A 23,278-nucleotide genomic window follows, 5' to 3' on the forward strand; every position below is an offset into this window, starting at 1 on the left:
GATGGCGCCCAAATCGAAAACCCCTAAGTGGTGCGTAGCGCTTTAATAACCCCTTCCATCAATAGTCTCCCCTGGTAGATCTCTGATCGATGCAGAATTGTCTTCCGGGTATTGATGTGTTGTTTCTTTTTTCCGATGAAGTCGATTGCCTTGCGAACCTCTTCAATTTTCAAAACCCGCTTTTGCTGAGCTTCAATGATCTCCTGGATCTCCATTTTTTGGTTCTATTTCAACTGGTGGTCAATTATTTGATTTAAATATTTCCGTTTCGCACGGACAGTGTGTATGAACGACACACAGATAACGTGGGAGGCGCAACACTATAAGGACCTTTCCTTTGGTCTGAACGCGCCCACGTAACAACAACAATAATTTTTAAAAATTTCCGTTTCGCACGGACAATATATTATGAACAACACACAGAATACGTGGGAGGCGCAACACTATAAGGACCTTTCCTTTGATCTGAACGCGCCCACGTAACAACAACAATAATAAAAATACACACCAACGATGTTAGAGTGTCGTTTGGGAAACGTGGGAGGCGCAACACTATAAGGACTTTGCCTAGGGTCTGAACGCGCCCACGGATCAACAACACCTCAAAAATTTACACCAACGATGTTAGAGTGTCGTTAGAGAAACGTGGGAGGCGCAACACTATAAGGACTTTGCCTTGGGTTTAAACGCGCCCACGGATCAACAACACCACAAAAATTCACACCAACGATGATAGAGTGTCGTTAGAGAAACGTGGGAGGCGCAACACTATAAGGACTTTGCCTTGGGTGTGAACGCGCCCACGGATCAACAACACCACAAAAAATTCACACTAATGATGTTAGAGTGTCGTTAGAGAAACGTGGGAGGCGCAACGCTATAAGGACTTTGCCTAGGGTTTGAACGCGCCCACGGATCAACAACACCACAAAAATTCACACTAATGATTTTAGAGTGTCGTTAGAGAAACGTGGGAGGCGCAACACTATAAGGACTTTGCCTAGGGTTTGAACGCGCCCACGGATCAACAACACCACAAAAATTCACACCAACGTTGGTAGAGCGTCGTTAGAGAAACGTGGGAGGCGCAACACTATAAGGACTTTGCCTCGGGTTTGAACGCGCCCACGGATCAACAACACAAAAAACAATGCACACCAACGATGACGTTCAAGTAGTGTTTTATATTGTGTAGACGAAACACAATCACTATAATTTCCCGCACTTTATATATTTTTTTTTTTTCACAAGAGAAATTATTTTTATAATAGTAATTTTATATAAAAACTTACTTTGGATCGTTATCCGGCTCGACGGACCAGCTGTTTCAGCGTTCTCCTAAACGGCCTCTTCCAGTGAACTACCCTGCTTGGGCGTTGGCCAAGCTCGCGCACTAGCTCCTGGATGTTTAATTAGAGGACCGTAGTTGCTCTCGTTCCGGGTTGCCGAAACTTAACTTCGGAACGATGGGGTAATCAAACACTACTGAAACAGAAAACGCTAAAAGGTTAGGAATAATACTTACTTGATTGGCTTGGATTAAGTTAAAGAAAACACTCGCGACTCCACTTCAACAAACCTTTTATTTCTAAGCACAATATTCTATTTTTTTCCTTTTAATAATTTTTACTAATTAATTTCATAAGCGAGTTAAAGTAATTACCGCGCGAAATAAAGTGTTCTCGGTTAGAACACTTTAGCTCTGTTCAGAGGCTTTTTGACTGCTCAAAATTAAAAGTAATGCTATTCTTTAAGTCACCTATGTTTGACCCTTCCGTGTTTACACATTGCTTTGAAAGTGTTCTTGTACACAACACAATAACACTTTTTTATTATTATAAATTTGGTTGTTGGCGGCAAATCGACACCTGCTGTTGCGCTGTGAATTGCTGACACGGAAGAAAGTCATGTCGAGGCCAAATATACCATTTGGTAAGTAACATGCTGATGCAATGGCGGAAAAGAATCTCGTGATGTCCAAACAGACCATTTGCATAGCATGTGATGTAACGACGGAAGAGGTTAAATGCGCAGGCAGACTGGGTTTCATGGGGCTAGCTCCAAAGATGCGGCTGCTGGAGAAAATCCGGTGAAATCGCTTAAACATCCATATTGGCTTACCTATAGACATACTGCTTTCTATTAAACCCCAATAGGTTCTATTTAATTTGCTAGATCACCGAACTGAATACCAAAAGTCTAAGATTTTTATAGCACGCTCATTCACACACATTCTTCTTGGTTATTTTCTGAGATGAACGGTTTTGTTCTGGACGTGGATGTTGCTATATTTTCCACCAGTGTAATAGCGCAATTGAACGGACTTTTCTGTGAATTGCAAATGGCGTTGCGTTATTTTCGGGTTGCCGCCTCCATCTTATTTTTAATCCAGACGCTTAGGAAAACGGCGTGCAAATGATTTCAATGTTTTGCTATAAACAGACTGCAAATCGATACTTAAAGATCCACAACGGATCAATCCAAAAATTCATCCATTGCTTCTTCGTACATTCCTAACTAAGCAACGTAAAAGTACTCACCATTATTCTTCGCTAAAAACTGAGAGTATTTATTACAATGAATGAACTCACATATTGACATTCATGTTTAAATATAAACACATACATTTTTTTTTATAAAAAAAGCATAATGGCGACCCTGCCGCTGCTCAAACTTGGCTCCTTTAATTCGTGCTGTGGAATACCCAGTGCTTTTTTGGTGGACTGAAATCAACCAATCAAAAGTTTTTTATTAAAATAAATTATAGTACGGACGCCAGTTTTTCCACATTAGGTACTCTAAATAGCCAATAACAAGTCGTTCGATATAGCGAATACAATTTTCAGGACTTTCATATGTACATAGTTTCAATTGTTCGAAACATGTTTCTCGTCAAATTCTTCTCCCTCAAAATTAACTGGCAGTCCCATTGGCACATACTTATTCTTGAAAAAGGCTTCTGTGAAACAAAAAATAAAAAAGGATTTCAAAAAGGAAGGTCAATTACACCGTAATCCCGGAGATTTTTATAAAGAATCAACTTAAAAACATGGTGGCAAAATGAAAAAAAAATTCACGTTTTTTCGACTTTTTTGCCAAGCTAATTTGATTAATTAAATTAATAATTTGGTAACAAATATCAAACAATTTTTTTTGTTTTACATATTTTTACAACTTTCTGGTGGTTTACGCTATCAGACAGCAAAACAAACCGACATACATAGAAAAAACTAAAAAAAATTGGACTCGTAGTTGCGGAGAATAAGTCCGTGCCGATTTGAAAAATGTAGTTTCGAGAAAAACGCGTTTGAAGTTTTTTTTTTGTTCAATTCATTTCTTATATAATTTTTGAAAAATAAACTTTATTCGCTTACAATTGATTAATCTCCTATCCCTGGTCCATTTAAAAGAACTCCTGAGCCAATAAAAGATTGTTCTTGTGCTTGGTGAGCTTATTTTTTGGCCAAATGAGCTTGTTTCGACTCCGCTGTACTTACCATTTCAGCCCCCGCTGGTCGTCTTTCTTGTGGACGAAAAGTAAGGGCGACTGTCCAATAGTGCATCCCATAAGCTCTATCATCTTTAAAAGAGTCTTCCGACCCTCATTGAAAACTGCTAATGCAATATTTGTAGCCAATTCCGTGACATCTTTTCCGACAAACGTATGTTTGGGAATTACAGCGTTTTATTAAAACACTCATTGTTTTGAGCATTTTCCAAATATCGGTCAATTTTGTGAATACGAATTTTATGAGCTCTTGAACTTTTAAAAGATTAATGATCATTTACAAAATGTTAGATAATTTCTTTATTAATCTTGCAAATATTGAAATCTATTTTATAGTTTTGTGAAAATTTAAATAATCCAAAATTGTCTCGTAACTGATTCACTTTTTTAGGTGTCTACACCGCCGCGGTTGGAACAGAAGAGACCGGCTTATTTCCATGCGGCCCTTACTGTCCCAACCAACGGCATTTTTCCACCGCTAATTCTCCACTCCCTTGGTGCGTTCTAAAATGAGTGAGTGGAGAGTTCCGCGCCATCTACCCGTCCGCATCCGCAACATTCGAAATGAATTTCGAATGCTGCAGATCCTGCCGCGCCACATCACTCCGCCCCCAGACGAAACCTAGGGGGTTTCGGCGACGGATCCCGGAACTTCGTTCCCCGTTAATCCACAAAGCGGACACGACGCTGCTTCGGGGCGCACACGGGTTTCAGCCTGGACAAAGAGACCGCCTTTTTGTGTCCACCGATCTCGAGCTGGAAGAAATGTTCTCCCCTCTCGAGAACACGGTACGGGCCCTCATATGGAGGCTGCAGCGGCTTCCGGACGGCATCCGTCCTGATCAGCACGTGCGTGCATGTGTCCAGTTCCTTGGGCGAACAAGCAGGTATGGACGAGTGTCGAGTGGGTGGTGGCGCTTTGATGCGTCGGAGATTGTCCCTCAGCAGACGCACCAACCCCGACTCCGTGAGACCCGATTTCTTGTCGAAGACCGGATCGCTTGGGAGTCTTGGGTTCTCCCCGTATACCAGTTCCGCGGGGCTGGCAGCAAATTCCTCTCGGCGGGTTGTACGAAGGCCGAGTAGGACGAGAGGCAAGACTTGAGTCCAGGACGGGTCGTCGCGTGTTATAATGGCGGCTTTCAGCGTCCGGTGCCAACGTTCTAGCATCCCATTGGATTGCGGGTGGTATGCAGTAGTCCGCTGGCGTTTAAAACCCAGGAGTTTACCTAACTCGGAGAAAAGGGTGGATTCAAACTGCATTCCCTGGTCAGTGATGACTACTGCAGGGACGCCAAAGCGTGGTATCCACTCTCGGCAGAGGGCTTCGGCACAAGATTGCGCCGTAATGTCTTTCAGAGGTATTGCCTCAGGCCACCGCGTGAACCTGTCGATGATTGTGAGGCAATACTAGTAGCCGTGCGAGTCTCGCAAAGGCCCTATTATGTCGAGGTGTATCGTGTGGAAACGCTTGGTAGTGCGGGGGAATGAGCCCACTTCTTTCCTTACATGCCTGGAGACTTCACACTTTTGGCATGCGATGCACTCTCTGGCCCAGGAATTGATATCCTTGTTCATGGAGGGCCAGAAGTATTTGCCGGTGACTAACCGGTTTGTTGTCCTGATGCCGGGGTGCGCCAAGTCGTGAACTGCGTGGAACACTTCCTTGCGAAATGTGGCCGGAATGTATGGCCGAGGTCCCTTTTCCGAGTCTTCGCAGCAGAGCGAGATGTTTGAGCCGAAGATGGGCAACTCCCGAAATTTGTATTTGGGGTTGGATTTGAGGCTCTGAAGTGCTGCGTCATCCTCCTGCGCCTTGGCAATAGCCGAGAAATCGAGTGAGGCGGGGATGTTAACCTCGGAGACATGAGACAAAGCGTCAGCAACTATGTTGTCCTTGCCGGACACGTGCTGGATGTCTGACGTAAACTAGCTTATGAAGCTCAGGTGTCGAAGCTGACGAGGGGACGCTTTGTCGGGCTTTTGTTTCAAAGCATACGTGAGCGGCTTATGGTCCGTGAACACTGTGAACGGCCTGCCTTCTAGGGAGAAGCGGAAGTATTTGATACTCAAGTACGCGGCGAGCAGTTCGTGATCGTAGGTACTGTAGTTCCGTTGAGCGGGATTCAACTGTTTCGAGAAGAAGCTCAACGGCTGCCAAACTTGATCCACCTTTTGATGAAGGGCAGCACCTACTGCGATGTCAGAGGCATCAACAAAAACGGCTAGGGGTGCATCTTGCAGAGGAAATGCCAAGAGTGTAGCATCAGCCAGTTGCTGTCGGGATTTATCGAACGCGCGGACAGTTTCTTCAGACCACACAATCTCTCGTGTGTCTTTTGTTTTGGGTCCAGACAAGTACGCGTTCAAAACGGACTGGTGATAGGCGCCTTGGGCAGGAAACGACGGTAGAAGTTTAGCATGCCCAAGAACCTCCTCAACTCCCTCACTGTTTCCGGACGCGGGAAGCTTGTAATTGCTTGCACCTTGTCTGGGTCGGGCTGTATTCCTTCAGAGGAAATGGAGTGGCCGAGGAATCTCACCTGTTGTTGAAGGAATTTGCATTTCTCAACGTTTAGGACTAAACCGGCCTCAAGGAGACGTTGAAAAATGCACTCGAGATGGGCTAAGTGCTCAGACTCAGTGGAAGAAGCGACCAAAACATCATCCAAATAGACGAAACAGAAATCAAGGTTTCGCAGGACTGAGTGGATGAACCTTTGAAAGGTTTGCGCCGCATTGCACAATCCGAAAGTCATTCGGGTGAACTCGAAGAGTCCAAAGGGTGTGCATATTGCCGTCTTTGGAATGTCTTCAGGAGCCACTGGGATTTGGTGGTATGCCTTGGCTAAGTCCAAGTTCGAAAAGATGCGGCAATTCGCGAGGTGATGCGCAAAGTCGTAGATGAGTGGAATCGGATATCGGTCAGGAACAGTCTGTGCGTTTAGCCTTCTGTAATCCCCACAGGGGCGCCATTCGCCATTTGGCTTAGGGACCATATGCAATGGGGAAGACCAACAGCTGTTTGAGGGCCTGCAGATACCCTGTTGAACAAGTTGTTCAAATTCTTTCCGCGCAATAGCCAGTTTCTGTAGTATTTATTTATGTATTTATGTGGTGCTGCACATTGTGCTTCACTGGTTTCGAGAGACTACACTCGGTAGTAATCTGGCTGAACTTTTGGAGGAGTGTCCGAACACGAGAGTCGGTGATGTCTTCCAAAAGAACGGAAAGGTTATTGTCAGCGTGAGATACCATTTGGCCCGACGAATTAAGGTTGGTTGTGGGGTCTATAAGGGACTTATTTTGCAAGTCCACCAACAACCCATAGTGACACAAGAAGTCTGCGCCTAATATGGGGAAGCTGACATCCGCCAGGATGAAACGCCACGAAAACGTCCTACGCAAGTCAAGACTCACGTCCACTTGCCCGTACCCGTATGTATTGATGCGGGAGGAATTTGCTGCCGCCAGTTTGAGGGGTTGTGGATAGAGTTTATGCTGCCGGGGTACGGGAAGAACCGAAACCTCCGCACTCGTGTCGACGAGGTAATTGCGCCTGCTGAGGGGGTCGAAAATAGTTAGGCGACGTGGCGCTGCGCTCTGGGTGGCCGTCGCCAAGACCCCCCGCGGACCTAGTTTTTTGCGGTAGACGCGAATTTGCAAGGTAGCGTACATCTTGTCGCTTTATCTCCGAAGTTACGATGATACCAGCAAATACCTTGGTCCGCAGGCTGTCTTGACGACCTGCTACCCAAACGCCCTTTTCGTGTGGCAGACCGTGAGCGAGCTCGCGACCTGGCACTCGAACGCTGAGCGTCCAACGTCGCCCGCATCTCGGCCACGCTGGCAGTTAAAGCCGCTATCTCGCGCCGTAAGTCGCTCACCTCATCCGACTGTGGTTGAACGGCCGCTATGGTTGGGCGAACGTACACCTCCTGTACCTGGTCGGCCGTCGCTGCTAGTTCCTCCAAGGAACCGGAGACGCAAGCTAGGATCGCCTGGGTGCCCTCCGGGAGCCGACGCAGCCAGAGCGACTTGATCAGATCATCGCCGATCTTGCTCCCACCCAATTGCCTCATTTCACGAAGCAATTGGCTGGGAGTTCGATCACCCAACGTTAAACCCGCCAGCAAGTGGTCTAATTTTGCCGACTCACTTGCCGACAGGCGCCTGATCAACTCGCTCTTGAGCTGTGAGTACGATGCCGACTTGACTACGTCGGACACCAGAAGTATGGACTCCTCGTCCAGGCCGACCACCGCGTAGTTGAAGCGGGTCGCGTCCGATGTGATGCCGGACATTTGGAACTGCGCTTCCAAATGCACGAACCACAGCTCGGGGTTCCACCGCCAAAACGGAGGAACGCGTACGGCGAGGGCGGTCACTTGCGGGTCCGATGGGCCTGCCGCGTCTTTGCTATCAAATGACATCTTGTTTCACGAAAAATACGAGTTGTAATGCAGACGCGGTGAATTTATAACGAAACGCGGTGAATTTTACTCCGACACGGCAGGCCGCACCCACAAATGCACGCACGGACAGAGAAAATTACGACCGAAGCGGACGCTCTCCAGCGCAGACCAAAACAACACCAAAGAAATGGAGAACCCGCGATGCGAAACAACTAACGCCGTCTCTTGCAGCGATTTCAATTTTTATTACCACTTTTTAAATTTTACTAATATTATTAACAATTAGCGCGAAAATTTCTAAAAATTTCAATTAAAATTACTAAGAAATTTCAAAACTAATGACAATAAAATGATAATTAAATTTGATGCTTGATATCCTCTTGGGATGAACGTGATGGCCTTGGGGTTCTGCTTTGCGGCGGCGCTGGTGCGAATTCGAGCTTCGGGCTTCTTTGCTTTTATCGGGGTCACCACTATTGCTTACTCAACTTTGTATTAATTAAAATTGAAGATGAAAATTAAATAATTTGATCCACCTTGCGTGTGAATAGTAATCAAAATTATTAAGAAAATTAAATGAAATTATTTATTTATTTAAAACACCAAAAATTTTTAATTTAATTACACGATGCGCGTACAACAAACAATTTTTTGGGTTATATGTTTACGCCGCCGCGGTTAGGAACAGAAGAGACCGGCTTATTTCCATGCGGTCCTTACTGTCCCAACCAACGGCATTTTTCCACCGCTAATTCTCCACTTCCCGGGTGCGTTCCGAAAATGAGCGAGTGGAGAGTTTCGCGCCATCTACCCGTCCGCATCCGCAACAGGACCTTTCTTCCACATTCCGTTCCACTAATACTACTATACACTACAAAGGAAATCAAATTACACGCACTGCTACTACTGTGACTATTATATTACGTTAGAAAACACTCACTATATCGACAATGCGACTGTTCTTCACCGCATCAAGGATGATACTGATACTGAACTGGCGTGTGTAGTTCATTCATTCATTCATTTTATTATTCCAATAGTGACTTACAACTAGACAATAATTACTCACTGCTAACTTAAATAACGGCTAATTGTTCTTAACTCTAGGAAACGGGTGACTATTACATAGTTTGGCCAACCCGACCTTCTCTGAAATTCTACGTTACTGTGTTTATTATGCTTTATATACATCGATCTTGACAATTTTATAACTAAACTCGGCGTTCGAATGACTCGCATTTTACCATGGCTTGGTTGGAGCATGAGATCCAAGTTAGTTCTCCGTAACAGATATCGCGCTGGAGGCTCCTTGCACCTTCAGTTCTTCTAAAATCTCGGTAGCCGAGAAAGAGGCGTCCAAGCCTCTGAGGATGAGACTTGTGGTTTTCTCTAAGGGAAGGGTGTAGGTGAAGAACTTGTTCTTGTTCTCCACCAGAATTTTTTTTGCTACAGAGTAGTCTTCAGGCGTTTGAGTTAGAATTTGATGAGAGTTACCTGATTTTTTAATCAGGTAACTGTTGGGTAGGACACGCGCAATGGATGCTTTAATGTTTTTGAAAGTGGTAAGTGGCTCAACAACTACTAGTGAAGGAATCTTTCGACTTATCTCCTTTTTAGTCGGTACTGCAGCAGATGGTCTCGGCTGTTGTTGTCTTGGTGTTAGTTGTTTAGCTGCACCGGCGGGCTGTCGTTTTCTCGCTTCGTTGAGGGAAGGGTAGGCCTCAGGTTGCGACCCGGATGGTAGGGCGAGTGGCGCCGACGATGTTTGCTCGGTGTAGACAGTGGTGTCCATCACCTCAGCTGTTGTCGTTGGTGTGGTTGGCGCTGGAGAAGCGGTTGACGTCCCAAACATGCGGGCGATGGTCGCTTCTAGCGATTTGATGACGGCCAGGAGCTGTCGGTTATTCGCGCGTGCTTCGCGGAGTTCCCTGAAGAGCCGCTTGTTCTGCTTGCGCAGAGCTACGGCATCGCGGATCGCGCCGACGGATACTGAGCTCTTGACCGTCCCGTCCGAGCTCGTCTGCGAGTCAGACCATTTTTCACTCATTTTTCAGTTTCACTATTTGCCTTTTTGGTTTTTGTTTTGATTTTTCGCACTGTATTGTCTAATTCGATATTCAGTTTGTAATTATCCTTTGTCCGTAAATAACTTTTCGAGTTCACTATGTGTTCACTTTGTTCACTACGTTCAGCTGGTGATTTAAAAAAAAAAATCACCTCGCACTGTACACTTTACACAATCAATCTCCGTGACACGTCTGTTCGCGTCTGTTTCGCGCTCAGGGTACTCGATACTCCCTGGGCTTTCAATTCATCGACGATCTCCTGAGGGGAGGACGTCGAATCGAGGCCTCGTAGGATGAGGCTGGTCGTCTTATCCGATGGAAGGGTGTACGTGAAGAACTTATTGTTGTTCTCCACGAGGGCCTTCTTTGCGGTAGCGTAATCCTCCGGTGTTTTAGTGAGGATTTGATATAGACTACCTGATTTCTTTATCAGGTAGTTGTTGGGGAGGGCACGGGATATATTTGTTTTGATATTTTTGAAAGTAGCCCCGTCTTCGACTACCACTAATGGAGGAATTTTTCGACTTACCTCCTTTTTTCCGGGGGCTGCAGTGGTTGGCCTCGGTTGTTGTTGTTGTTGCGGCTTAGGTGGTGGCGGTTTCGGTACGACGGCGGGCTGCCGCTTCTTCGCTTCGCCGAGGGTCGGGAACGCTGCCGGGCTTGACCCGGATGGTAGGGCGAGTGGTGCCGGAGATGCTTCCTCGTTGGTGGTGTCCATCACCTCGGAAGGCGCTGTTGGTGCAGCAGGCGCTGGGTGTCCCGAAGGTTGGGGCGATGGTTGCTTCCAGCGACTTGATGACGGTCGCCAGATGTCGGTTCTCCTCGCGGGCTTCCTTGAGTTGCCGCAGTAGCAGCTTTTTCTGCTTGCGCAGAGCAACTGACTCGCGGATCGCGCCGACGGATACTAAACTTCGGACCGTCCCGTCTGAGCTCGTCTGCGAGTCGGACTCGTAGTCGCTGGAGAGTGTAACTTCCGACGCGGTCTCCATTCCGTCGTCGGAGTTTAGCGGCTGATTTTCGCCTGTCGGGCTGTCCGTCGCCTTGTGCCGCTTCTTCCGGGTCACCTTCGTGAACCCGGTTGCGTCCGTCTCACTCATTCTTGTGTCCTTTCACTGGTTATCACAACCGAAATTTTTCCACTTAAATTGTCCGCCAAAAATTTTCACACTTAAACTGTTTCAAAAATTACCGCACTGGAAAAGTCGCACACGCTTGTCGCGGGTTTAGGTCCACTGACAAATTTCGAACACTGACGACACGATCGTCTCGGTCGAGCGATGGAAGTGAACTGATCTTTACTGGGCGTGCGTAAGTTTAAGTTTTAAGTTTTTTATTCATTATAGTGACTTACGCTAATACATGATTGATTAATTCTAGCTTAAATATTAAGGTTAACTAACTTAACTTTATTTCAATGGGTGGCTATTACAATTGTTTGGCCTACCCGAACTTCTGTGTAAATTTTACTTTAATTGTATTAATTTATGTATTAAAATCTTCACAATTATTTTGTATGCAACTGAATTATTTAAAGATTGCGCTTGCACTAAAAGCGCCAGAAGGCATCACTTACTGACTTAAAATACTTAAATACTTAAAACGGTAGTTGGCAGGATGTCCGGTCTGGCCGTAATTGCAGCAATGCGGCGCCTCCACCGATGGTGTGGGGCATTCCCCGTGGACGTGTTTTTTTGCGCACTTCACGCACCTGTGCACAATCGAACAGTTAGGGGCAATGTGGCAGTTGTAGCACTGCACTTCTTCAATTGGCTTGACTTTCTCAAGCGAAATCTTCTGGTGAAGTATTAGGTTGTTGCAAATGAAATGTCGGATATTTGAGTAAAATTTCAAAAAACTATAACTTTTATGAAAATTAATTTTATTAGTCAAAATAAGAACCAGCAGCTTCAGTGCACTTCTCCCAACGAGATACAAGGGCATTTATTCCAGTTTCGTAAAAGTCTGGGTTTCTAGAGCTAAGAAATTCTTCAAAGGCACTTTTGACAGCTACTTCATTGCTGAATTGTTTCCCCGCCAAAAAGTGATCCAAATGCTTAAAAAAGTGGTAGTCGGTTGGCGAGAGGTCGGGTGAATATGGTGGATGAGGAAGAGTCTCATATCGTAATTCATTTAATTTTTTGACCGTCATTCTGGAAACATGAGGTCGGGCGTTATCATGGAGCAGTATCACTCCATCTCTGTTGACCAATCTAGGCCGCTGAACACGTAATTTCTCGTGCATTTCATCAAGTTTGTACGGAAATAACTTGAAATCTATACGAATAATGCGTCTCAAAGTGGTTTCCGGGATGTTCAATTCCTTAGAACGGCGTTTGGTCGAAGTTGTTGGAGTGGCATCAACACTGGCTTGAACGAGCGCGATGTTTTCATCGGAGCGTGATGTGCGCATTCTGGACGCGTGGCTGGCATCATTAAGATTGCCGTGATCAATAAACTTCGCGTAAAAACGTCGTATGGTAACGTCAGTCGGTGCAGTTTTCACTTTCTTTATTTTTCGATATTCACGTTGTGTTTGCACAATTGAGAAGTTATTTTGAATGTATAGCTGCACAATTTCAGCACGTTCTTTTGGAGTGTATCTGTCCATGGCGAAAAATCTCCTAAGACTGACGTTTGTAACGCGGTATTTGATTAGTCGATTTGACAGTTTTGTCAAAAGTTATAGTGTTGCCAGATGCCTTCAATTTAAATGGCGCCCCCTGTATTTAATTTTTAGTACTTCACTGAGCTCTTGGGAGGGCTCGAAGGTGGCTATGAATAGTCCCGATTGTGACCTCCTCGGGAGTGCCGGGTTCTGGCTGTGCAGAAGCTTATCTGTACGCGTGACTAAGTTGGCCACGGTTTTCAATTTTAATTCCGGGTAATCTTCGTTTAGCTCCCGCAATATGTCCGCTGGATCTGTCTCACTGTGGAGGCCGCGAATAACCAGCGACTTGATTCTTAGGGTCGGTGGGGTGCTGGTGGTGGCGTGAAGCCCTTTCTCTCTTATGAGAGCGAAAATCGCAGCATGGTCTTCAACCGTCTCGGTGAAGACGAGGGTCTTGTCAGCCCTCGGTGTTCTTCAGGGTTGCTTTCAAGCCTTTTTCTTTAATAAGTTTTAAAAACTGTGGTACATTCAGCTTGTACCCAGTTATCGGAGGAATTTTAATTTTTTTTGGAGTAGCTGCTTGGGGACAAGGTTGTGGGGTGGTTGGTGAGGCACTTACAGTGATAGCACTAACCTTAGTCCTATTGGACTTCTTCCTTCGTTGCACAAAGTTGAAGGGGTCTCCTTCCTCCTCCTGAAGGATGACTTCCAGGCACATGCTGTCATCTTCTGGCTGCTGTTGTTGCTGTCGCTGCTGCTCTTGTCGCTGTTGTTTCCGTTGCTGCTGCTGCTGGTTCAGTAGTTGCTGCTGTTGCTCTTGATGGGCCGGCTGCTTTGCGGCCATGTTGGCTGCTTTCATCTCAGCAATCTGCTGCTGTAGCTCCTTGATGAGCGCCAACTGGCACTCCCAACTGCTGGGCCATGTCGGCCTTTTCGTGCTCCAGCTCCGCAATTCGCATGAGGAGGCTCGAGTTCCCCTCCATCATCGTTGTAGGGCCCGTGGTTCCCTCCTCCTCGGACGAAATTTCGTCAGGCAAAATTATCATGCTTCTCTTGGCGGACATTATTGCCCCCAAGCCTGTCCTCGGTTGGCGCGGAATTCACTGAAATTGAACAATAGAACAGTTATAATCACTTGCACTGTAGTACACAGTGTCTCAATAATTTTGAGATACACTGTATCGCTACGGAACGATACTTCCTTTGGATGCCTTTTTCCACTCTGGTTAATTCACTTTTTCCGATTTTTTTCTTTTTTCGCCTTTTTTTACTTCACAATTGGTGATTTAACACAACCACCTCTCACTGTAAAAAAATTCTCCGCAACACGTCTGTTCGCTTCGATGTCTCGGAGCGAACTGGCGTGCGTAATTTTTTTTCTTTTCAATTCAATTCATTTATTCAAATAGTGACTTACAACCAGACAATGGTTACTTAATGCTAGCTTAAATAATGGCTAATTGATCTTAACTCTATCAAACGGGTGACTATTACACCGACCGACCAGCCATGTTGGCTGCTTTCATTTCAGCCATCTCCTGCTGCAGCTCCTTGATGAGCGCCAACTGGCACTCCAACTGCTGGGCCATGTCGGCCTTCTCCTGTTCGAGCTCCGCAATCCTGATGAGCAGGGTCGAATCTGCGTCCATCTTGGTTGTAGGGCCCGTTGCTCCCTCTTCCTCGGACGAAATTTCGTCCGGCAGGATCAGCTTCGTCCTCTTGGCGGACATTCTGTCCCCAAGCCCGTTCTTTGTTGTTGACAGTTCACTGAAAAACAAATAAAAAGGTTGTCAATTTGCACTGTAGTATACAGTGTCTCAATAATTTTGAGATGCACTGTATAACGCTACCAGAACGGTACTTCCTTTGGATTATTTTGGCTATCACTGGATATTTCACTTTCCACTTTACTTTCAATTTTTCCTTCACTCAACTGGTGACTTGAAGAAATCACCTTGCACTGTAATTTTTTACTCTCCGTCGCACGTCTGCTCGCTTCGATGTCTCAGTGCGTGCTCAGTTCCGTGTTTAGAGCGGAGTCCGAACTGGTGGTCAGGGATAACTTTGTTGAGATTACAATGCTGGACTAGCCCAATTGTCCATGCTTTCTCAAACAGTTTGCCAAGGTTGGATAATAGGGAAATGGGCCTGAAATTGCTTGGCTCGTTGGAGGTTCCTTTCGTCCGGATCGCAATAATTTTTGCGACTTTCCACGTGTACGGAAAGTAGCCGTTATTAATGCAGTTGTTGAAAACTGCTAATAAATACTTCAGTGAGGCTCTGGGGAGGTTCTTTATGACAAAGTTCGGGATTTCATCAGGCCCGGCTGACCTTTTACCGTTGAGGTTTCTGGTTAAGTCAGTGAGTTGAGGTAAACTCAGAAAATGTTGCGATTCCGATTGCTTGACTGAGGTGTTGGTTGTGGTGAATTTTGTTAGCTTCTTGGAGCTCTCAGAGACGAAGGCCTTGATTGTTGAATCAACAATCGACGATATAGCCGGGTTGTTTTGAGGCGGAGGGGAATTGAGCTGAGTCTCAAAAGATTCCGCGAGAACTTGCGCTTTCCTAGCGTCAATGCAAATGTGCTCTCCATTCTTGGAGAGAGCGATACTGCGGGACTTATGTTTGCCGGTTAGCCTGTTGATATGCTGAAACATATCTGGGCCGGGCTTAATATCTTCTACTTTCTTTGTCAGTTCTTTGTTGCGGAAATTCGCCACTCTTTGCCGAATTATTGTACTCAGACAATTAATCCGGGAAAGTAATGCTTTATACTCAGCATTGACTTTATTCCCGTGCTTGTGGAAAATCCGTTTGAGTTTCCTACGCCATATTTGCCTGACTTTCATATGGAGCATGATATCGTGAGGGACTGAGTTATATTGTAACTCGTCGACTTTAATAAGCCTTGTGTTTCTGCGTGTAGCAGTATTAATGGCATCTGTGGCCAAGGTGATGGCTTCGTCGATCTCCATGTCTGATAGATTGCGGTCAGTTGCGAGTTTTTTCAAGTTCAGCCTTGGTGCAAGGTCTGCCTTGAATTTGTCCCAGTCAGTGTGGGCGAAGGACCTTACGGTGGTCATCACTCGCTTTCGCAGTTGGGAGGACGAGGACAGTTTAAGTTGTACTGCGAAATGGTCAGACATGCCTGGTAGAGTAGTGCACCATATCATTTGAAAGTTCAGGAAGTTTCCTCAGATAGGAGGGAATAGTCAATGGTTGATTGGCTACTGGGTCTTGTCGGAGAATCTGGCAAGACCAAATCGACATAGGCTGGCGAGTAAGGGTCTTGGATCCATTTAAGCAGGGTTTCCCCATTTCTGTTGACTGCCGTATCGCCCCAGGAAGTGTGCCTCGAGTTGAAGTCGCCACCGAAAATGAGGTACTTGTACTTTAACTGGAGATTGCCCAAAATCTTAAGATCTTGTCCCAGTTGCTCAATTAGACAGTTGCATTTGATGTAGACGGAAACTACCAAAATCCGTCTACCATCAGTAGTTTTTACTATTGCCGCCGCAGCGGAAGAGGTAAGCAGGTTTCTTATAACGACTTTCTCAAATTCATAGTCTTTTCTGACTAAAAGGGCAGCGCCGGTGTTGTTGTCGTTCCGGATAATATTATACCCGGTGAATTGCACGTTATGCCTGCTATTGCGGTGAGTTTCTGAAACGCAGTATAAGTCTGCTTTCAGACTGTCGATCAACACTTGGGCAGTGGCACGTTGGGCGTGTGAGATCAGGGACGCGGAGTTAAAGGTGACGATATTTAACTCCATAAATTCATAATGAGTTTTATAGCGGCGAATTGCCGCTGCTCATTAGTTGAGGCCGACGCGAGAGATTGCACCAATTCGCGGAAGGCGTTTGGTGCGGGGATGGGAGCAGGTTGCACTCTTTGTTGAGCATTTCTGGCAGCTTGCGCGTACGATACGCTGGGATTGGCCAAGCTTTGTGACAGTTGTGTCACTGCGTGCTTGGCTCGGGAACTTTCATTGGCTCGTCTTTGTTTGGCAGCTTCCTTCCTGGCTACCATTTCTTTATAAGCTGGGCACCCGCGATAGCTCGCTGGGTGGCCAGCTTGGCCGCAGTTGCAGCAGAAAGGCCCTTCGGCTGCAGTCCTCGTGCATTCCCCACGAGGGTGCGCTTTCGAGCACTTGACACATCTGTGTACAATAGTGCAGTTTTGCGCAATGTGTCCGAAGTTTTGGCAGTTGTAACACTGCACTTCTTCAAAGCTCATGACTTTCTGCCAGGAGATCTTTTGATGAAGGATGTATTTAACCTTCATCACTTCGGTGAGCTCTTGAGAGGGCTCGAACGTGGCTATAAATAGTTCCGATTGAGATTTCATCGGGAGGGTAGGGACTTCTCTATGCAGAGCTTTATCTCTGCGGTTAACCAAGTTCGCCACCGTGTTGAGTTTGAACTCAGGGTAGTCGGCTTGCAGTTCCTGCAGGATGTCCGTGGGGTCCGTTTCCCTGTGGAGCCCTCGGATAATTAGGGACTGATTTCGCAAAGAAGGGGGGGTCTTAGTTGTGGCGTTAAGCCCTTGCTCTTTCATGAGCGCGAAGACCTGGGCGTGTTCTTCCGCCGTCTCCGTAAAAATGAGGGTTCTATCCGCCCTCGTGTTTTTTAGGGATGCTTTCAATTCCTTGGCTTTAATTAATCGGAGGAAATGGGGCACGTTTAAATTGTAGTCGGTATTGGCTGGAATTTTAACCTTTTTGGTTTTCAAGGACGGGGAAGGATTTGCGAATGGCTGTGGTGGGGCGGTCACAATTTTCGCACTAACCTTACTTTTCTTAAAGCTTTTCCGGCTCCGGACAGAATTGAAGGGGTCCTCGTCGATGATGACCTCAGGGTAGGATGCAGGGAATCCCACGATGTCCATTACGAGGGCTTCCTGCTACTCCTGTTGTTGTTGCTGATGTGGTTGCTGTTGTTGATGCTGTTCTTGCTGTTGTTGCTGCTGGTGTCTTCGTTGCTGCTGTACTGGTGCCGGCCCAGAGCGGACCGTCTCCTCCAGCGACGCTAGCTTCTGCTGCAGTTGCTTGATGAGCAGCTGCTGTCACTCCAACTGCTGTGCCATGGCAGCTCTTTCGCTCTTCAGGTCTGCAATTTCCTTTTGCAGACCCAAAGTAACTTCGTTGACCTCGGGGCCCGTGCTCCCCTCCTCCTCGGAGGACATTTCGCCTGGGAGTATCACCTTACTTCTCTTGGCGGACATCTTGTCCCCAAGCCCATTCTACGTTGCTGCCGGTTATCTTCTGCTACTATCTGAAATAAATAATTGATCAATAGTTTCTTTTTTTTTTTTTCTTCTTTGCTATACAGTGACTCAATAATATTGAGATGCACTGTACAACGCTATCGGAACGATACTTCCTTCCGAGTATCTTGCTGTATCTGCAATTTCACTTCCTATTTTCACTTTCTCACTTTTACTGCACAACTGGTGATTTGAAAAAATCACCTTGCACTGTATAATGAAAATCTTCGTGTCTCGTCTGTTCGCTTCGATGTCTCGGAGCGAACTGGCGTGCGAAAAAACAAACATTTTTATTACACCTACAAACATACAATTCTAAATTAACCTAACTTATGTACTACCTTAACGCATTCCCCGCGAGGATGGGATTTTGTGCACCTAACACACCTGTGCACAATTGTACAATTTTGGGTGATGTGCCCAAAATTCTGGCAGTTAAAACACTCCTTGAAATTTTTGACCTTCTCCAAGGTTACCTTTTGATTAAGGATATATTTTACCTTCATCACCTCGCTGAGCTCTTGAGAGGGTTCGAAAGTTGCGATGAACAATCCCGATTGCGATTTCATCGGGAGGGCCGGATTTTCGCTATGCAGAAACTTGTCCCTGCGCGTAACGAGGTTCGCAACTTTCTTCAGTTGGAAATCTGGGTGTTCTGCTTTTAGTTCTTCCAGGATGTCCGCGGGGTCCGTTTCCCTGTGGAATCCGCGGATAACTACAGGCTGGGTGGGAAGGGAGGGAGGCGTCCTAGTAGTGGCGTTAAGCCCTTCCTCTTTCAAGAGCGCGAAGACCTTCCCGTGGTCTTCCGCCATCTCCGTGAATATGAGGGTCCTGTCAGCTCTCGTATTGTTAAGGGACGCTTTTAGCCCCTTATTCTTGAAAAGTTTTAGGAACGAGGGTACGTTCAAACCGTACCCAGTTATAGCGGGGATTCGTGTCTTTTTTGACTTACTAGGTTGGGGAACTTGGGAGGGGGTAGTATGATTAGGAGCGTTCACAATTTTCGCGCTAACCTTAACTTTAACTTTCTTCTGCTTCCTCCTCCGGACGAAGTTGAAAGGGTCGCCTTCGTCTATGATGACTTCGGGATATGGTGGTGGTGGTCCCACGCTGTCCATGTCGCATGACTCTTGTCTTGATGGTTTTTCCAACGTTTCTGGTGCTCCCTCGCTGTCCATGATGATTGATTCGCAATTCACTGGCTTACTTGATGTACCACCTCGCACTGCCTCTTGCAGTGCAGCTATCTGCTGCTGGAGCTGAATTATCAGCTCATGTTGGCACTCCAGCTGATGTGCTATTGCTGCCTTCTCATGTCGGATCTCCTCAAGCTCCTTCCTTAGTTGGTGGTCCATTTCTGAGGGGCCCGTGGTCCCCTCCTCCTCAGATGATAGTTCTCCAGGGAGTATCATTTTCGTCCTCTTGGCGGACATTATTGTCCTCAAGCCCGTCCTCAGTCGCTGTCGAATTCACTGAAAGATAATTAGGAACAATTATTTTAAATTGCACTGTAGTATACAGTGTCTCAATAATTTTGAGATGCACTGTATATTCTTAACTGAACAATACTTCCTTTGCTTGCTTAATTGCTCTACAGAGCACTCCATTTGGCACTTTGGTCACTTTCTGGTCTTTGTTATTTTTGATTTAATACACGCCACACATCTGTTCGCTTTGATGGCTCGCTCCTCGTTGAAGGTTGCATCAAAGGTGACCAACCACAAGTCGAGGTTCACGTTGTTAGTCCTTGCCTAGGTGGTGGCAAAGGGTTTCGCGCTCAGGGTGCTTGAGACTCCCTGAGCTTTCAATTCATCGACGATCTCCTGAGGGGAGAAAGTCGAATCGAGGCCTCGTAGGGTGAGGCTGGTCGTCTTATCCGATGGAAGGGTGTACGTGAAGAACTTATTGTTGTTCTCCACGAGGACCTTCTTGGCGGTAGCGTGTTTTGGTGAGGATTTGATGTGAACTACCTGATTTCTTTATCAGGTAGTTGTTGGGGAGGGCACGGGATATATTTGACTTTATGTTTTTGAACGTAGCCGCGTCTTCGACTACCACTAATGGAGGAATTTTCCTACTTACCTCCTTTTTTCCGGGGGCTGCAGTGGCTGGCCTCGGTTGTTGTTGTTGTTGCGGCTTAGGTGTTCAAGTTCAGCCTTGGTGCTAAATCTGACTTGAATTTGTCCCAATCAGTGTGGGCGAATGACCTGATGGTTACCTTAACTCGCTTCTGCAGTTGTGAAGTTGAGGCCATTTTGAGTTCAACTGCAAAATGGTCGGACATGCCTGGCAAGGTTTTACAGGAAGTTACCTGAAAACTTTGCTTGGTTTCGTCAGACAGCAGGAAAAAGTCAATGATGGATTGACTAGCGGGTCTTGTCGGCGAATCCGGCAAGACCACCTCAAGGTTGGCTGGCCTGAAAGGGTCGTGGATCCAGTTATACAGGGTTTTCCCATTTAAATTTTCTGCCTTATCGCCCCAGGATTTGTGCCGTGAGTTAAAGTCGCCACCGAAAATAAGATATTTTGATTTTAACTGGAGATCGCCCAAGACTTTTAAGTCATGGCCCAGTTGCTCACTTGGGGAATTGTATTTGAAATAAATGGAAACTACCAAAATCCGTTTATTATCGATAGTTTTAACTATTGCCGCTGCAGCGGAACAGACTAGTAAGCCCTCGATGACGACTTCCTCAAAATGGTAGTCTTTTTTTACTAGAAGGGCAGCGCCCGTGTTGCTGTTATGCCGAATAGTGGTATATCCGGTGAAATTGACATTATGTGTGTGGTTTAGGTGGGTCTCCGAAACGCAAAATATGTCTACTTTCAGAGTATCAACCAACGCTTGGGCAGTGGCACGTTGGGCGTGTGAGACCAGGGACGCGGAGTTAAATGTGACTATATTTAACTCCATAAGTTCATCAGTAGTTGGATTGCGGCAATCTGCCGCTGCTCATTTGTTTGGGCGGAAGCGAGGCTTTCGACCAAGTTCTTGAAGGCCAGTTTGTTGCCTTGTGGAGCTTGAGGTACAGCTCTAGGAAGAGTATTCCTAGCTTTGTGACATCTGTGTCACCGTTTGCTTGGTCCTCGCCGTTTCTGCATTTTTTCGCGCCCTGCCAGCTTCCCTTTTGGCAACCATATCTTTGTATGCCGGGCATCCGCGGTAGTTGGCAGGATGTCCGGTCTGGCCGAAATTGCAGCAGTGCGGCGCCTCCGCCGATGGTGTGGGGCATTCCCCGCGGACGTGTTTTTTTGCGCACTTCACGCACCTGTGCACAATCGAACAGTTAGGGGCAATGTGGCCGAAATTCTGGCAGTTGTAGCACTGCACTTCTTCAATTGGCTTGACTTTCTCAAGCGAAATCTTCTGGTGAAGTATATACTTAATTTTTAGTACTTCACTGAGCTCTTGGGAGGGCTCGAAGGTGGCTATGAATAGTCCCGATTGTGACCTCATCGGGAGTGCCGGGTTCTGGCTGTGCAGAAGCTTATCTGCTCGCGTAATTAAGTTGGCCACGGTTTTCAATTTTAATTGCGGGTAATCTTCATTGAGTTCCCGCAATATGTCTGCTGGATCTGTCTCCCTATGGAGACCGTGAATAATTAGCGACTTGGTTCTTAGGGTCGGTGTGGTGCTGGTGGTGGCGTGAAGCCCTTTCTCTCTTATGAGAGCGAAAATTGCAGCATGATCTCCAACCGTCTTGGCGAAGATGAGGGTCTTGTCAGTCCTCGTGTTCTTCAGGGTTGCTTTCAACCCTTTTTCTTTAATCAGTTTTGAGAACTGTGGTACATTCAGCTTGTACCCAGTTATCGGAGGGATTTTATTTTTTTTGGGAGTAGCTGCTTGGGGAGAGGATTGTCTGTTGGTTGGTGGGGCACTTACAATGGTGGCACTAACCTTATTCCTATTTGATGTCTTCTTCTTCCGCACTACAAAGTTGAAGGGGTCTCCTTCCTCCTCCTTCTGGCTGCTGTTGTTGCTGTGGTTGCTGCTGTCGTTGCTGCTGCTCTTGCCGCTGTTGTTTCCGTTGCTGCTGCTGCTGCTGCCGCTGCTGGTTCAATAGTTGCTGCTGTTGCTCTTGATGGGCCGGCTGCTTCGCGGCCATGTTGGCTGCTTTCATTTCAGCCATCTCCTGCTGTAGCTCCTTGATGAGCGCCAACTGGCACTCCAACTGCTGAGTCATGTCGGCCTTCTCTTGTTCGAGCTCTGCAATCCTGATGAGCAGGCTCGAATCTGCGTCCATCTTGGTTGTAGGGCCCGTTGCTCCCTCTTCCTCCGACGAAATCTCTTCTGGGAGAATCAATTTTGTTCTCTTGGCGGACATCCTGTCCCCAAGCCCGTCCTTGGTTCACTCTGAAAATAAAAGAAATTTTCCTTTATTTGCTTCTTTATTTTTGTTGACAGTGTCCAATTAATATTGGTGCCACTGTTAGAGGAACAATACTTCCTTTGGTTTTGTTCCCACTGCACTGTTTTCACTTTTCCTTTCCACTTCCGAACTCAACTTTTCGATTCAATATGCCCGAAGGCGTTTTTTGGCACACTCTGTAGTTTTTCACTTTCCGCACAACGTCTGTTCGCCACGAAATCTCGGAGCGAACTGCGTGCGTAATTTTTCATTTCATTTATTTTCTGAATAGAGACTTACAACTAGACAATGATTACTTAATGCTAGCTTAATAACTGCTAATGGATCTTAACGCTATCAAAACGGGTGACTATTACATCGTTTGGCCAACCCGACCTTCTCTGTAGTTTACTTTACTGTGTATATTCTGATCATATACATCGATCTTGACAATTTTTTTATAGGACTTAGCATATTCAAACTGCGCCCGCACTAAAGGCGCGAGAAGGTGAAATTTTACTTACTTAACCTAGTTACATATAACTTAACCTAACTTATTTTAACTTAACCTAGCTTAATCTAACATAAATAATTCTTAACTACTATTTACAATGAGCACATTACAATTTGCTGTGCTTATCCTCTATCCACCCCTAACAGGCAAGGAGTTTCAAAAAGGGTTAGGATTTTGGGTCTTAGAGATGAACTCACGATTTGGCAGGGCCTTAAGAATGTGGCCAATGGGAAGGTTTTACCATGTTGGTAGAGTTGCCGAATTAATGGGTTGGGGTGGTCCTCCGTTCTTTCGAAGAACCTTTCCATTATTGTGAGAACGTGTTCTCGAAGTGGTTTGACTTTGGCTCGCCTATACACTTCGGCGTTTTTGCCGATCTTTTTTGTTTTCCAGTTGTAAGACAAGCCTGTGCAATGTCTAAGGATTCGGCGTTCGAATAACTCGCATTTTGCCATTGCTTGGTTGGAGCAAGAGATCCAAGTTGGTGCTCCGTAACAGATAACGGGTCTTATAAGGGCCTTATACAGGGTCAGTTTGGTTTTGGTGCTGA

General features: G+C 46.2%; 1 protein-coding gene across 2 annotated transcripts in view; it reads right to left on the reverse strand.

Annotated features, from left to right (window-relative positions):
* The window catches only part of LOC119655073 (ataxin-8-like), a 37,696-nt gene extending 15,279 nt beyond the window's left edge, over positions 1-22,417 (reverse strand). For both annotated transcript variants that reach the window (XM_038060770.1, XM_038060769.1), the window contains exon 1: positions 21,764-22,417. In XM_038060770.1, coding sequence (XP_037916698.1) covers positions 21,771-22,190 — 420 coding nt within the window. In that variant the 5' untranslated portion in view covers positions 22,191-22,417 and the 3' untranslated portion in view covers positions 21,764-21,770. The remainder of the gene's footprint in view (positions 1-21,763) is intronic.
* Between the last annotated feature and the right edge of the window lie 861 nt (positions 22,418-23,278).

Source organism: Hermetia illucens, chromosome 4, assembly GCF_905115235.1.
Source record: "Hermetia illucens chromosome 4, iHerIll2.2.curated.20191125, whole genome shotgun sequence".
Taxonomy (NCBI): domain Eukaryota; kingdom Metazoa; phylum Arthropoda; class Insecta; order Diptera; family Stratiomyidae; genus Hermetia; species Hermetia illucens.